At 43.3% G+C, this 14,900-nt stretch overlaps 1 protein-coding gene across 1 annotated transcript in view; it reads left to right on the forward strand.

Moving 5' to 3' along the window:
- The window catches only part of LOC147033684 (receptor-interacting serine/threonine-protein kinase 4-like), a 64,709-nt gene that overhangs the window by 1,544 nt on the left and 48,265 nt on the right, over positions 1–14,900 (forward strand). The window contains exons 2-6 of the mRNA XM_085871775.1: positions 2,374–2,758; positions 2,896–2,927; positions 3,212–3,390; positions 9,018–9,312; positions 13,573–13,718. Coding sequence (XP_085727901.1) covers positions 2,404–2,758; positions 2,896–2,927; positions 3,212–3,390; positions 9,018–9,312; positions 13,573–13,718 — 1,007 coding nt within the window. The 5' untranslated portion in view covers positions 2,374–2,403. The remainder of the gene's footprint in view (positions 1–2,373; positions 2,759–2,895; positions 2,928–3,211; positions 3,391–9,017; positions 9,313–13,572; positions 13,719–14,900) is intronic.

The following is a 14,900-nucleotide window of genomic DNA, read 5'->3' on the forward strand; positions in this document are numbered from 1 at the left end:
ATTGTCAACACGCAATGGATAATGTCTGCACAAGTCGCTTCAGACTCAAAAGAAAGTGAATTTGTTTATATTTGAGGAACTGTGACCCAGAAAATAACTAAGTGGTGTTACCTGATAACAGAGGGTTTCTTAGAATACCAGAGCAGTATGTTCAGGGTGCCGGTGATTCGTCAGTCCTTTCTTTATGAAACACATCATGGGATCCTAACGTCCACAAACGACCGACCAATGCTGGCAGGCTCAGGCTTATAGTCCATCGGAAGGACTGAGACCACATTGATGGGTCGCTCGGCACCTGAAACAACAGGATGGCAATTTCTCGCTGAGTCGGAATTCTAACCCAGGTGAGACAGCTTAGTGTGAATACCTTTGTATCGGCTATATCCTATCAGCCTTCTAAGACACCTGGGAAACAATTGATCTGCATTTGGTTGAAAAAAATGATTGATGTTTTTGATCTGGCAAGTTGCCCATGCCCACATACGATACCGTCAGGGTGGGGGTGTCAAAAATGAAAATGGCATCTTCTGTTATCGAGCCGGCAAGCTGGGAGGAACAATTGCCATTTATTGCCATTTCTGATGCAATTTAAATGGTCTAATGGCAGCGAGGTGCTCCACGTGAATCTGTTTGTTGGATATACAGTGACCTGCAAAAGTATTCACCCCCTACCACTAATGCCAAATTTATATGAATTATGAATAATGTGGAAAGTCTTTACAAAACTCAACACTGTTATAGTATAGTTAAAGGAAGTTGCATGTGAAGAATACCTGCGAAAAACATTTCCAAATCAAAATTCACTGGTTGTAAAAGTATTCAGCCCCGAGGTCAGGACTTGGTGGAAGCACCTTTTGCAGCAATGACTGCTCTGAGTAATTTTGTGTCAGTCTCTACCAGCTTTGTACAGTGAGATGGTGAAATATTTACCAATTCTTCACGTGAAAATTGCTCGAGTTCTGCCACGTTTGATGGGATCATCGATGGACTGCAATCTTCAAGTCTTGCCATAAATATTCAATTGTGTTCAAGTCAGGACTTTGACTGGGGCACTGAAGAACATTTATTTTCTTCTTATTCAGCAACTCCAGTGTGGCTTTCTCTTTGTGCTTCGGATTTTTGTCCTGATGAAATGTAAAACTCCTACCCAGTTTTAGATTCATGGCTGACTCGAGCGGGTTTTCATCAAGGATTCTCCTCTACTTTACACCGTCCACTTTCCCTTCTATCCTGACAAGCTTGCCGGTCCCTGATGATGAAAAGCAGCCCCACAACATGATGCTGCCACCACCATGCTTGACAACAGGAATGGTGTTGGTTTGGCTTGCACCAGATGTAACACTTTGAATTTAGACCAAAAAGTTCAATTTCAGTCTCATCTGACCACAAAACTTTTCTCCACTTGCCTGCAGTATAATTAAGATGCTGTTTTGCAAAGTTCATATGAGCTTTTAGATGTGTTTTTTTCAGTAATGGCTTCTTTCTTTTCACCTGAACATAGAGGGCAGTTTTGTGAAGTGAACGCAATATTGTTGATTGATGAACACTGATCCCAGTCTTGGACATCGAGCCTTGAAGACCATTCAAAGTCAATGATGGATTTTCACTAACATCCCAAACCAGTTTGCTGCTTGCCTTGCTGCTGAGTTTGGATGGGAGACCTGATCTGGGTCGAGTGTGGGTTTTATGATATGCCTTCCACTTCCTAATGATGTATTTCACCATACTCAAAGGGGTAATAAGTGACTTTAAAATCTTCTTATAACCCTCTCCTGAACGGTGATTCTCCACCACTTTATGTTTGACTTCTTTGGAATGCTCCTTGGTCTTCATGGTTGCCTTGTTGGTTGACAAAGTGAGTTGCACCTGAAAACTTCTCAGATAAGTGGAGAGCTTAATTTTTAAGTTAATCCACTGATTATATGCAGGTGAAACCTATTATACTTATTTTGTAACCTTTCAAACAAATAATTTGCTCCTGAATTGATTTTGGGTTAATTAGGCTGAGTTTGAATACTTATACAACTGAGAATCATTTGATTTTTCTCTGTTAATCCAAATTATTCAAATTTTATCTGCATTTTTTGTTAGTTTTATCATATTGGAGTAGTTTGTGAAGACTATATATTAAGTGTGATTTGAAAACACCATGAAATAAGCTCCGGTGTCATCGAAATGTGAAAACTTTGGCGGGGGCGAATACTTTTGCAGGTCACTGCGTGTAGCATTTGTTGCCTCAGGTCCATTATAAAAATTGGTATTTGTGTTAAAGCCAGTCACCAATTGAAAATCAATTGCAGGATTGTGATTGTTATTGTCGTCGTTGTTCTCGTTGTTGCTGTTGGAATAATTTACCTTTATTTCACACCACAGAATAATTCCACAATTGGTCTCAAAGTAAATATGGCTGCTGAAGATGAAACAAACAACGATATGAATGTGAACCTGTTGATGGTAAACAGAGCGAACATAATCGACGCATTGATGTACGATCCTTCCAAAGTTTTTGATGACGTGAGAGCAACAGGAGTTCTCAACAGACAAAATTACAGTGACATGAAAGGTGAGAAAACGAATGCAGACAAGGTCCGGATGTGCTTGGATATTGTGGATGGAAAAGGTGAAGAGAGTGCGACGAAGTTTCTGAAAATCCTTTACAAACATCGAAAATCATACCCTCGTTTGGGACTCTGGGTTGCGGGAGGTCCACCAAAGGTGGAAGTGGATGGTCCACAAAGGGAAGTGAAACCTGTTCAAGGTAAGTAACTTGAGTTTACATTTACAGGTGAAACGAAACATTTCAATCCCAGTCATAGCTCGACTTGCTGAACATCATGTGGGATTCTGTTCTGATAAAAAATTTAATTGGAGTTTATTATTTATTTCTCATTGCAGATGGAAAAAAAAATGAAGAACATCCAGACAAGGTGGGCTGTATAAGGTGTGTGTGTGTGTGTGTGTGTGTGTGTGTGTGTGCGTGCGTGCGCGCGCGCGCGCGCGCGCGCGTGCACAAAATCAATTTTGAAATGACTGATTTTTAAACCAATGTGCTATTTTGTAAGTGTTGATTCAATTAATTCACCTTTTTTTTTTTCCCAACAACATCTCATGCACATGAACAAAGCTTAGAATGATTCCTGGGCAGTGATAAGGCTCCTGACAAAGCCACGATGATTATCCCTGATAAAATCTTTTGTTTTATTGCTTCCAGGATTCCAATCCTAAGAATGCAGAAGCTGATGTGGTTGCAGAAAACTTGGGATTGCAGGAAGTGACAAAGGATGATTTGGTTAATTTAACATCTGTTGGAAGAGGTGGTTTTGGTGAAGTGTTCAAAGCGAAGCACAAGAAATGGCATAACATGGTTGCTGTAAAAAGGATGCAGGGAAGGTGAGATTTTGTGTCTGTCACTGTTTGTATATACCAGCAGGGTACCAGTTACTGACGGGCTCATCGATGTCTCACCTAAAATGAGTGTGTATTGGTAGAAAAGGGAATTCAGTGTGCAGATGTCACAGTAGGTGGAGCTGGTAATCTTGTCAAACTCGTTCCATTCCACCAGCAAAGATTTTCAATCCATGCCTGTTGTACCTCTGAAGTACAACATGCGAGTGAGGGTGATAAAATAAAACCTTGACTGGAAAACTAATTTCAGCACGCTTTGGGCCTACCGCCTGCTGTAAGATCAACAATGTTCTTTCCATGTCAACCGACCACCAACAGGCAACTATCCCTCTCCACATCGCTTCTTCATTCTCCAACTTGCCGCCTCTTTTTATATTCCCCATAGTTTTGTTTTCGGCAATTTCCATTCCGTATATCTCACAGCATTTCATTCTGGTTTACAATTTGAGGATCCAAAGATCAGTCATTTCAGTTTCACTTTTCTACATCAGTTTCACTTTGGGATACCAGTTGATTCGTCATCACAACTTGTGATGCAAAGCGAATGGTGCACGAAAAACGTCGTCAAAAATAATTTTCGGGGGAATCTTTTTCGATTTTTCTAAAGGGTGAAGAGTTGTCAAAAGAGGCTTCAGGGTCTTAAAAGGTCAAAAAGGGGTCAAAAGTGTTTCAACGGTCTAAGGGTTTTGAATGGGACTAAATGTCTAAAGGGGTCTAAGAGCAAAAGCAGTCTGAGGTGTCCAAAGGGTCTTAAAAGGTCCATGGGTCTGAAAAGTGCCGAAACGGTCGAAGAGGGGCTGTTGTTTCAAATGGGTCTAAATTGGTATTAAAGGGTCTAAGTGGTGTAAAGGGAATACTGGGGTCTACAGGCCATACAGGGTATAAAGGACTGAAGTTGTAGTAAAGAAATTACTTCATGTTGGTAAATAAATTAACTCGGGAGTGCAACATGGCAATAATGGACCAAATGACCTCATATCTGGTGTTGACCTCAAAACCTATAAAGTTTTGTGATGATTAACCTGAGAAGCTCAAATGAGTAGGGGTCACGAACAAAGAAACAAATGAAATTGGTCGTTGAGCAAGGAATTGCCGGAATAACTTTGCCATATCTCCATGATCTCTGTAAAAACAAAAACCTGGAAATCAATTTGGTTCTTCGAAGTCGATAGTGCTACTGTTTAATGAGTTATAGCACTTAGTTTGGTCATGATCATAACTTGGAAGTCAATTGGACTTGAAATGGCATTTTTATCGCAATTTGAAAGTTTTGACCCGACCCCCCCTGAGATTCGACCCCCGACCGCTAAGAAGGGTGTTAGTGTGACACCCCAATGAGACATATGGTTTGATGCAGAATTGGAAGATGCACATTTTGGATTTGGTTTAAAGTCGATACGACCACTTTAGCAGACATTATTGTGAAAATATGAATTTCGGTTTTTCGGTGACCTTGACCTTTGACCTAAATTCACCAAAAACGACAAGTGTCTAAGTTGGACCATAGCCGAGGTCTGTACCCAGTTTGGTCATGATCGCTGACACAGTGTGGCTGCTACAGTGTAAACAAACAGACAAACAGACAGAATGACACACAGAATGACACACACAACTGACCAACATAATTGCCGAAATCCGAAGGATTCTGGCAATTAACAAACATTTTCCTTCGATATATATATATATATATATATATATATATATATATATATATATATATATATATATATATATTTGCGGACCGGGGGTCAGGTGAGGAGACCACTTGGGGGGAAAGCTATCTCGGCTCCCACCGGACTCCCCGGAATTGTAGGCCGTCGCACACGGATAATTCAGTGATGCGGTGGGTCGCTTAACTGACCGTGGACACCAATAACTCAACCACGTGACTTAGGGTCCTCCGTCTAGCTAATCCGGTTACCTAAAAAAAATCACGTGATTTAATCACCGGGGAACAAGCCTTGTCCAAACCGGATCACTTAACCGGATCAGATGCTGCCGAGTGACACTGCCAAGGACTTACCGGCTAAAAGGAATGGATCATTCGGAATAAAGTCCCGGCTAATCTAGGATTCAGACCATGCTGGATAAATGAAGGAAAATACAAAAACGAGCAGGGAACATTTCTAATAAGTATTTATTTACAAGCAAGCGAGGAAATGTATGCGGTACAGGGAATAGGTTATTGGGGTGTGTTGTGCAGGGATAGGGAAGAAAGGTGTGGTGCAGCAATAAACAAGCAACTTATGAAAGCATATGCAGAGCAGATGTAACAGGAAAATAATAATAACAATAATAATGATAATCTTCTGCAGTCTTACTTGAAAAGACAGGTGCCAGGACGCACACACACAGACACAGAAAACCCGATGAAGAGGAATTGAAGCAAGACAGGAGAGCAGTTGAGGCTACCGTCTCTCCATACCTTTGTATAATTGATTGCCTGAATGCGCCACCAATACGTTTTGGGGAATGCTCCGTGGTGTGGTACCCCCCTTACAGCTGGCGCGTCGTCTCTTGCTTCAGGCAGCTCACGTAGAGACCGTCGGTGTGAAGGAGGGGCTTGAGTTTGGAGGATGGAGTGCAGAACGAGTGTACGGAGTGGTAGTTGGGACCAGGTGGGTGGGTGGACTCAGCGACGTGGTGGCGGAGTCCAGTGATGACGTATGGAGTCGAAGAACAGCGAGAGAGAGAGAGAGAGAGAGAGAGAGAGAGTGAGAGAGAGAGAGAGAGATAGAGAGAGAGAGAGAGAGATAGAGAGAGATAGAGAGAGAGAGATAGAGAGAGATAGAGAGAGATAGAGATCGAGTGCTCGGACCTTTTAGGCCCTGCGGCGCGGGGTGGGGGGGGCACCCTGAAATTCGGTGTTGTCACCCGAATTGGGCGCTCTGATTGCCCCGACCCCTGTGTGGCCCGGCAGCGATGGCCGGAAACGGAAACCGCAACCTTCCATTTCCGGCAAGGTAACCCTGCGGTGTGGACCTGTCTCGCTCTGACCCCACGACATGATATGAATTGCCCACGCCGAACTCTGCGCCATGAATCGCCTTGCACGAACCCCCGGGCCATGTCCTGACGACTGGCCGAGAGTGGTGTTGGTCTTGCATGCTTGCTCGGGTGCCCCGGTCAGCGCTGGTCAATCAATGTTCCTGCTATGTGTGCGCCACGTGGCCCGAGCTTTACAACATGCCTCTGCCCGATCGCAGCTTTGCTGGCCATCGAGGCGAGAAAACGTTCGCCATCCATGGGGAACATCCGTGGCCGCCAGGGAGGACCAAAGGTACGATGTTTTGACGAACCCATGCACAGACAGTAAGATGTTTCCAATGAGGTTTCACGAGCTAAGCGCTGGTCTTCCTTTGAGCACATTCCGTACAAGGAGCTTCAAGCACATTCCGTACAGTGTGCATAGATCCGCTACTACACACGCGGCCAGCGCTCGTGTTCGCCCAATTCTACTATCGTGCATGCGTGGCGAAACTCGATCGATATAATTAGTCCAGAAATGGGTTGAAAAGTACGTGCCGCCCATATCATGCACAATGTGGTGTGTTGTTGCTTTTCTATTATCAGCCTCGATTGAGGGATCGCTTGAGGACGGGAGCTCTGTGCTGTCGATGCTCATGTGGTGTTTGAGCGCCCCTTTCTTAGGTGCTATTTCTTCCTTCTCCTCGGTACGTGTTGCATGCAGCGTGGGCGTCGACCTGGGTGTGTTTCCTGTCCATTGGGTGGAAAGTACCACTGCGCGTGCGTTTGGCAGGCTGTGTTTTCTACGGAGGGGTGGGGGTGTCATGCCTGTTTATCCTTTGCTGAGGACCCATCTCACAGGGAAGGGGCCACGTGGCTCAGATTTACCTCAGGAATAACAGAAAAGAAGAGTAGGAATGAAGTTAGAAATGAAATGATGAAAGCAAACCAAGCTATGAGATCCTCGCAGCGCACGCTTCTGTTGCCCCACGAGACAAAAAGGAAGGGAGTATCTACTTGCATATTCATGGAATAACTGTCTTGGGACCACTTTATGTTGGATGCATGCTGTTCTGAGAACCACAACAATATATATATATATATATATATATATATATATATATATATATATATATATATATATATATATATATATATATATATATATATATATATATATATATATACATCATTCAATCCTTCTCTCACATTCGTTATTGTACTGAATTATTTTATGAACTCCTCTTTTCTCCTGGCAGGTTTCTCCATATTTATATTATTGTTCTTATGCATCTTTCGATTCCTGTTTTTTTTCACAACAGCGAGGCTCTTGGAAGAACAAGGTTAGATTGACAGTGAGGTAGCGGTAATAATTGGGCACAACCAGCAAGGGGTTAACGAGACAAAAAAAAAAGAAAAATAGTAGACTCAGCAAGTAAGAGAGTTGATTTCGGAAACGTTAATGGGGGTAATAAAGGTCACGGGTCAGGATTGGGGGTGACATGAGGTGGTGCATTGGTTCCTTGAAGTCCTGGAGAGAAGAATGAAACAGTGTATCTTCTGCAAGATAGTTCCATAAGGTGCATTATTGTTATTTTTATGCCTCTGCTGATGAAGTCGCCAGAGGCATTGTATTTTTGGGTGTCAGTCCATCCATTCATGATAGGTTTTCATTTCTGTGATAACTTAAGAACGGCTGCAGGGAACGAAGTAAAACTTGATACAAGTATGTATAATGATGTAAATAGAAACTGATTAGATTATGGGGTCAAAGATCAGAGGTCCCATTCAGTAAAAAAATTCTGTTACCGGATGAACTTGTGAACCAGTGATGGGATTTTGACCAAACCTGGTACAAGTATATATCATGAAAAAAGATGAACTAAATGGATTTTGGCATAAAGAGGTCAACGGTCAAAGGTAATATTGGGTAAAATCCTGTTACCATGATAACTTGTGGACTGGTGATGGGATTTTGACCAAACTTGTTTTTATCCCCCCGCCGCGTGGCGGATGGGGGATATTGTTGTTACCCAGGTCGTCAGGCTGTCCGTCCATCCGTCAACATTTATAGCTGTGAGTGCGATAACTCATAAACTGTTCGCCATATCGATTTGAAATTTGGGTCACACATGCACCACCTGAAAAGGAAGAACCCTATTGATTTTGGGCGTGGCCAGATCCAAGATGGCCGACTGGGGTGGCCATCTTGAAAAAAATGTTTTTTGTAATAAATGGAAAACCGCTTATCTGATTTCAATTATTTTTGGTTACAACGTTCCTCACCCTTGGGGAACTTTTTCGAGATGATGACCAAATGGTGTCTTGTTTCCAATTCACCTCCCTCATTATCTGGAATATGTATGACCTTTTTCATTCAATGGCGGGGGATTCCCCATCTCTGATGGTACATTTATAATGTTACAGTTCATCACCTTCACGTTTGGTGTCTTCCATTTGCCATTGTCACCATGTATAACTTTACTAGCTTGCACATCTGGTTTCTTATACATGTAACTCTTCAATGAGGTTAGAGTGAGTATACATAACAATAAATCCGTTTCTAGTCATTGTTCTGGTAACACTTTCAAAACCAATTCTTCCTTTGTGTATCAATAACTGTTTTTGATATGTTTGTATTGCAGTGACTGGAAAAAGGAAGTAAATAATCTGATGAAAGCTCAGTATATCTACACAGTTCAAATTTTGGGTTTGTATAAGGACTCCGGGACAATCTCGGGTCTCGTGCTGGAATGGATGTCTCGTGGCTCGGTGGAGGACTTCAATAAAAATGTCGATGCAGGCTGGGCATTGCGTCTGCGTTTGCTTCATGAAATTGCTCTGGGTATGAACTACCTGCACTCTATGGAGCCCAAGCTCTTGCTGCACCTTGACCTGAAGCCTGCAAATGTACTGCTGAATGAGCATCTCAACACCAAGGTGGGATCATCAGAGAAAGCTTCCCTCTGAAATGTAACATGTTGTGGTATTTTTGCCAGTAATTGGTTGTCTTAGGAAAGATCCATTTACAAGACTGAATGCAACACCAGCAAGTACATCTGCCCAGCAAGACGAGGCTCAGTTCACAGGCCTTGCCTGCTGGACAGCAAAACGAGTTTGTGTTGTCTTCATTTTTTAATGTATTCTTGTGATTGTCTCCTGCTTACAGATGTGTGAGTCGTTTACCAATTGGTGGACTTTTCTCCTCTTTCAGCCAAATTATTTTCTTTTAATTTTATCTGCTATATAAAGTGATTTAATGAAAAGGTAACAAACAAAGCAGGCATAGGGTGATGATGAGAGGAAGAGCAAACATTGAAAATGTTGAAACAATCACATCCACTTATGGAACCCCAAAACGATAGAACAATGGAAGTGGTGTAACATGAGGATCAATCGGCAGCAGCTACATGACCTTTAGCATTCTTGTACACTGGTCACCAATTAAACTGCTTTTGTAAAGGAAACGAGGTACATGCACAGGTTGGGAGTGAGGACTGAGGAAACCTTTGGTTTGTGGATGAAATTTAGTCTGAGATGAGGTCTGCTCTCTCCTTTGTGACGTAATGGAAGAAGGAAAATGGGGATTCTGAGACATGAATTTAAAATTGAAGTCAATGAGGAAGATATTTTATTGACATTTTCATGAAAATAAAAGGAGTAACCTATCTAGTCCCCCTTCTCCTTTTTCATTTTTATACAGAAAGTTTAAATCCAATCGACATGGAGGACTTTTTTCTTACCATGGTTGGGGGGGGGGGAGGGGAGGAGGTGTGAGAAAGTTAGCAAAGGTAAAGCAAGTTTTCCTCCTTAGTGCGATTAGCTTGGTTTATTTTCAAATTGGTGAGAACAGTGCACGAGACGAGAGAGAGACACCATGGTGCAATAAGTGATTAACGGATGGAGGTAGAGTGTGTGTTTGTGGGGTTGGGTGGGGGGGAGGGAGAGATAGAGTGTGGTATGTGAGGAGAGGTCGACATGTGTGGAGTGGGAAAGAGAGTGCGGTGTGTGTGTGTGTGTGTGGAGATATTGAGCATGCCTGTGAGGGGAGGACAAATAGAGTATGTGAGGTGGGAGGGGTGTGGGGGAGGGGTGTGGGGGAGGGGTGCGAAATAGAGCATGGGGGGAGGGAAGGGGGAGAGAGAGCCCATTAATGTTAGGGAGGAGAGAGAGAGAGCACATGTGTGATTAAGATAGAAATACAAGTGAGTATATTATTGGAAGAAATGAATATACACAACACTCAGACATATTCGAGGAAGAAAGGTTTAATAACCCGTTATCTAATGTTATTTGGATCAATTAGACCAGCTTAATTCATCAAATTGGTTGGTCTAATTGAACTAGTTTTTACGGTTGTGGAAAGCTTTCCGGTGGTGTTGAAGGGTACAAAGGCCTGTGTCAATGCTGCAAAGAAACGTATTCAGGAGTTCATGAAGGATGTGTCCATGGATGTTCCCTCTCTCAGATGGTGGAATGGGCCTGAACATGGCCCTGCCTACAGGCAGCAGGTGGCCAATAACCTGACTTGGCATGCATGGGGGTGGTCCCAGAGATCGCAAGGGTCATGGCCACAGCCTGTGTGGCAGTTGAGCCTTCACACAACGACATTAACATCTTGCTCTCTTTGCTTCACCCTCCGAGGAAGAGTGGTTCCTTTCCCATTGCCTCCCTCATCACCATTTCCTTAGGTCCATCTCTCCCTGAGCTGCACTTCATCTGTACAGCGTCGACCCATACAACCCGACCGTTGTGGCAGCCACAAGCCCTCACACTTCCCCATTATTCATCGTGTATGAGTATGCTATATGGCACTAAAGTGGGGGGGGGGGTGAAGCTTTATTTATTTCTTACGAGCAAATACCACTGGTCTCTTCATTGACAGAAATACTAAGGGCGAGAGAGGGGGTTTGGAGGGAGGGGTGAGCAAGAGAGGGGTATTCCCATCAGATTAATTAATTCCTCTCAGGTATAGACTTATTTCATTGGCAAAAGGGTCGGGGTGTTTCTGGCACACTTTTCTCTTCAGGAAGACTTTGCAGGGCAATGCGATCCTTGACAGAATGGCATGACTATTGTTGACCAATACTGAAAACCAAACACCTTCTCATGCGGGGTCACATTGGTCACAGTAGACAGGAAGGATCACACAGAGCAAATGACATCAGGACAGCTTCCCATTGTGCAGTAGAAAGGCTTCTGGACTTATGATCAAGGTCTACGGCCTTCCAGGCAAAGCCATTATATCGTTTGACCTGGCCATTCCCCAGCGAATTGTAGGCCATAGTTCAGCTGGTATATATTGTATATCGCATCCATGAAGAAATTCTTTGAGATCAATGGACATGAATGAAGAGCCATGATTGGAGTGCACATATGCCGACATGCCAAAGATTGAGAACATTCAGAAAAAAAGACTCGTTGATCATGAATTTGTTGATGTCGGGACAAGATAAAGGAAAATAAAACCTTGAGAACTCATAGACGATGGTAAACAGGTATTTGTTGGAGGTGTCTGATGGTGAAGACCCCTTAAAAACGATGTCTCTCAAAAGGCTGCAATGCTTTTATCAAGTCACCTGGTGGGGGTTTGTAGAATTGAGTCTTTAGTCAGCGCAGACAAGACATGTAACCCTCATCTTTTTGTGTCATCAGTGAGTATGGAAAGTTGCAATATCAAACAAAGTGTATCATTATCATAATATCTGGGTGGCATTGTGAGTGGTGGATCTCATAATAGTCACTATTAGCCACAGAGCAGTAGATACATTGTGTCTGCAGCAGCATTGTCCTTAGCTGGCTAATACATGATATGGCAGCTGTAGCATGAAAGTTCCATATGCCTCCTCATTGTCTTTTCATTCATTATTTTGCCACCTCTTTGTTGTTGAACATTAAGGCAAAAATATTTTTGTCTGTAATCAGCTGAAAATGATGCCCCAAAATATAGTGCCTCCATTTTCGCAAAGCTTTGACAATGGTGTATACTTCTTGCTCCACAACAGAGTGGCGTTGCTATGATTTTGAAAGAGTTCCAGAAAAAAGGGACAGGACGACCTAACTTATTGAATGTGGTTGAGCATTTTCTGCAGCATTTTTCAACGCAACCCACTCCAACGATACTTACGAGTTTACTGTATGTACAAACATAGTGTCTTAACTGGAATGGTGACTATGAACACATGTGCAACACAAACACTTGCTTGAAGGATCCTGTCAATAGGAGATATCCATCACACATCCACCATGTTTAAGTACCAATTTTGTGAGTGTTTTGTTGGAATTGTAACCAGGAAACTTTCAGGGTTTATTTATTTATTTATTTATACAATATACCAGACTTCGTGGTGTTGTTGTTATAGCATTTGCTCTGAGTTTGGGAGGTCACTGGTACAAAACCCAGCCAAGTCATACCAAAGACTTTAAAAAAATGATATGTGCTACTTCCTTGCTTGATGTTCAGCATTTAAAAGGTTAAGAGCATGGACAATCCCCCGAAGTGGGAATCCATCGGGAGGATGAAATTTCTCCTTCAGAAATGCCCTGCTGAGTTTTTTTAATTTTATTTTATCTTAATATTATCATTGAAATTCACCAGAAACAAGGCTGAGAGCCAGGACAGTAAGTGTGAAGGGCTACAGAGAAAAAACAAAAGCAAACATTCACCTTGTTCTGAAACAAGGAAACCTCTTCACAGGATCACTGTGCAGGAAGTGGTAACTCGGCAAGGCAAAAAAACAACAAATTTTCCCACCCCGATTGGGTGTTTTTGGGAGACACCATCTCCCCTACTGGATGGCCGTTGGCTCCCAAAGGGAGCTCATCCGCTCATTGTCAGATGTTGTTTACAGTCCTGGCAAAGTGTTACAGTCACCCTCTCCACTAGCAAAGCCAGTGAGGGGTGTCGGTTTAGTCACCGACAACCGGACCATGTGGCAAGTAGCACTGGGTTACATGTTACCAGTGGCAGTCCCAAAAGATTGACCTGATTACAAAAGACTGACTTATGTGTCGTGAGAATGTGGCACCATTGTTGTGATATCACCAGTACTCAGAGTACCCTCAATAAATTACGGAACTTCCCCCAAACTCAGTGACTGTGTTTGTCTTTTCTCTGTTGAAGGAACAAAAGTTTTGAGATGATCGCAGTAACCTATGAGCTTATGGTCGGTCCTGTTCTGCTTGTCATGCTGTTTGCAGATTGCTGACTTTGGTCTGTGTGAAGTACATCATACAACCGCTGCAGTTACCCTGGAGGAGAGTGACCCAATTGGAACTTTACCGTACATGGCACCAGAACGGCTTGACTTTAATGCAAAACAAAGCAGGAAGTGGGATGTATACAGGTCAGAATCTCCATCTTTTATGCCAAGTTGCTTCTTTAGGTGGTAATCCAGGTGTGAACAAGGACATGGTAATGAACAAGCAGTAACAAGAGAGGGAGAGGGAGAGGGAAGGAGTGAGAGGGAGAGAGAATGGGAGGAAATACAGAAACTTGTAGGTCATGGGTTGGGTTAAGGATGGATAATGGAGGTAAGGAATATAACAGATGGTCGTTGTTTCGAATACAGCTTGCGCCTGCTGGTTGCATCATTTTCTGGAAGGACGGCTGTGCTGCTGAGGAAGTGCCCTTGTTACCAGTAAGTTGGTGCTCATTTTGTCAACCTCAGAAGGACGACAGGCTGAGCCAACCCACCTGGTGTTATTTCAATGAAAAAAAAAAAAAACAGGGGCTCAAACTTAAGACCCTGAAATCTCAAGCCAACTACCTTAACCAAAAAGCCAACACCAGTCTTAAGATCGTAGGTATGGATGGGGGATGACATGGCATGGTATTGTACTGCCAATTTTAAGTCCCGAAGGAAAAAGGGGGATTGAACCACCTTGGGAAAGTAGAGGAGAAACAAAAGAGTGGAGGTGTATGATATGGCTGGATTTTGGGAATTTAACCAGGTGGGAGTGATTGGAAGAACAGTTACATCCCGGAGGAGTGGTGTCAGGGTTAGGCAGATATCTTGGAGGAGCGGTGGAACTGAGCAAGTCCTGTATCCTTCACATCTTGTGCATACGCTTTGCAATACATGATAGACTTCTTCTCCTCTGTACTCCAGCTCACTTATTTTAACTTCCATTCATCTGCAGCATTTTTTTCGGAGCATATTTCTGATAGGTGGCTCTTCCTCAGCCTTTTTCTTCATTGTGGAGCTCTGTCTCATCATAATGTTGATTTTTTTTTGCTTGATGAGAAGGTGCAGCCTATGTTCATAACTAGCAAAGATAATGCTGGGTCTTTCCTTCCACCCCTTCCTCTCCCTCATCCCACTCCTTGCCCTTCCTCCACCCACCCTCCCCTTCCCTCTGGAATCTCATCCCTTCCCCTCCCTCCTTCCACCCACCCCCTCTGTACTCCCACCAAACCCCTTCCTCTCTTCTCCCACCCCTTCCCCTCCAGACTCTCACCCCAACCCTACCCCTCCATCCTCCCACACCACCCCCTCCTTCACCCACCCTATCCCCTGCTCCTCTGA

This window comes from Eptatretus burgeri, chromosome 2, assembly GCF_056783735.1.
Source record: "Eptatretus burgeri isolate ZD-2024b chromosome 2, Ebu_testis_v1, whole genome shotgun sequence".
NCBI lineage: Eukaryota > Metazoa > Chordata > Myxini > Myxiniformes > Myxinidae > Eptatretus > Eptatretus burgeri.